We start from the raw sequence: 1,834 nt of genomic DNA, 5'->3' as shown, positions 1-1,834 counted from the left end.
AAATATATAAAATGGAGTCTACGAACGTAGAGGATCTACAAATACAATAATCAGGTTTTTTAGTAAATAAATAAACATAAGGAATTCATGGTACATAAGGAATTCATAGTAAACAGAGTACAATATAGAGTCTACGAATCTTCTGGGGCTTCCAACAGCACAACTTTCATAGAAATTGAAACCGAACCATACTAGAGCCGTGACGTAACGAATACCAGTGGCCAGCAATAGCGTCCCGCGCCAGTGGCGTAGAGTTAAACAAGGAAGAGAGGTCAAACGCGATCCCGTTCCTCGACTTGTTGAACCAAAATGTCCTCGCGATGGAATCGAGCGTGCAGCACGCAGAAAGAAAGTACCGGGGGCGGGTTCGAAGCTCGCGAATGTTTGACAGCTCGGTCACGGCCCCATTTTCGCCGGAAGCGGGTAAAATTCGAGCGAGCCGAGGCCAATAAACCTACATGAACCGCGTGGTCCGTGGCTCGCCACCGGGAATTCCGAAAGTCTAATTTCGGCCGAGATGGATATTGGCTTACATGCACTTCTGAGGGTTCCGCCAGCCGTGTCTCATCTTCCGTCTCTGTTTTTGCTGTTCCTCCCTGCTGTGCCAGATCCTCTCCCTTCGTACTCGGATTACAACCAAAAAGGAGAGACCCCGGTGTATTTCTGGCCTGGAATAGGCGCTTTCTTCCCTTCCTCGTTTTCCTTTCTGCGCCGTGCGCCCCTAACCCGCGCCATTTTTCACTTTTTCTTCCTCTATCTCTCGCGAATCCGTCGCACATTACCAACAACTTGCTCGTTGATTTTTATTTTACTCTCGGACTTCGATTTGTCGGATGTGCTTTTATTTGTATCGGGTTCACGAATCGTTTTCGATTTACAAGGTGGGTGGCCTTCGAAACTTTGCATACTCGGGCAGATTTTATTATTCATACGTATTTATGATCGGAGCTTTAACCCTTTGCACTCCAAATTCTATTTAAATTTCGTTACGCTTTCAAGTGTTTTATTTGAAATTTACTTTAACCTATTTAGAAAGTATTTTTCTTTTGTTATTCTCAAATTTTTGTTCTTTTTATTATTGACAGTAATTATAATTATATAAAACTAAGCATCCACGTATGTGGCCAAGGGCGGGAAGAGGTTAACTAAAAAAGAAGGGAATTTAAATAAATAAAGGAAGGAACAAATTCACTTAAATGCCAGTTGTATTCTCACTTTCATTGTATTTTGCAATTTTCAAGTGTATAATATCTCTTGAAACAATTTCCTTCACTATTGACTTAAACACGAAAGAATGTCCTGACGTAAAAACTGATGTCGAGTCACACTCGACATAGGAGTGCAGAGGTTAAGTCTCTTTCTTAGTCGCCATAAAAACTCCCAAGTTTCATTCACCGATTCGGAGAATCGCCAGTGCATCTTATCGAATTTGCGCACCTTTTGCCCATCCAGGTTCCCCTTTTACTATGAAATTAAAACAATCCTGGTGGTGTGGCTGTTGAGCCCAGCCACCAAGGGTTCGAGCATCCTCTATCGACGCTTCGTCCATCCAGCTCTGATCCGTCGAGAGGCTGAGATCGACGAAGCTCTAGCGCGCGCAACGGAGCAGGGTTACACGGCTGTTCTGCAACTCGGCTCGAAGGGTGTGAACTACGCCACCACGGTTCTCATGCAGACCGCCATTAAGGTAAGTTTCGGCCCTGCGACTGGAAAGCTCCACTTAGCAACGCTGCTACGATGGAAACGGTCGTCTTGCTCGCGGGCAGACATTAAGTAGTTTTAATATTTAATTTTACTTATTCAGTATTTCATTTCAATTAAACTATAATCAAAC

The 1,834-nt window shown here is 43.7% G+C and overlaps 1 protein-coding gene across 8 annotated transcripts in view; it reads left to right on the top strand.

Moving 5' to 3' along the window:
• LOC128877949 (uncharacterized) overlaps positions 1-1,834 on the top strand; it is a 37,123-nt gene that overhangs the window by 23,033 nt on the left and 12,256 nt on the right. For all 8 annotated transcript variants that reach the window (XM_054125646.1, XM_054125651.1, XM_054125647.1 and 5 more), the window contains one exon: positions 1,453-1,687. In XM_054125646.1, the coding sequence (XP_053981621.1) occupies positions 1,453-1,687 (235 nt within the window). The remainder of the gene's footprint in view (positions 1-1,452; positions 1,688-1,834) is intronic.

The sequence above is a fragment of the Hylaeus volcanicus genome, chromosome 6, assembly GCF_026283585.1.
Source record: "Hylaeus volcanicus isolate JK05 chromosome 6, UHH_iyHylVolc1.0_haploid, whole genome shotgun sequence".
Taxonomy (NCBI): domain Eukaryota; kingdom Metazoa; phylum Arthropoda; class Insecta; order Hymenoptera; family Colletidae; genus Hylaeus; species Hylaeus volcanicus.
The sequence above is the reverse complement of the archived record's forward strand: the minus strand, read 5'-3'. Positions and strand labels throughout refer to the sequence as shown.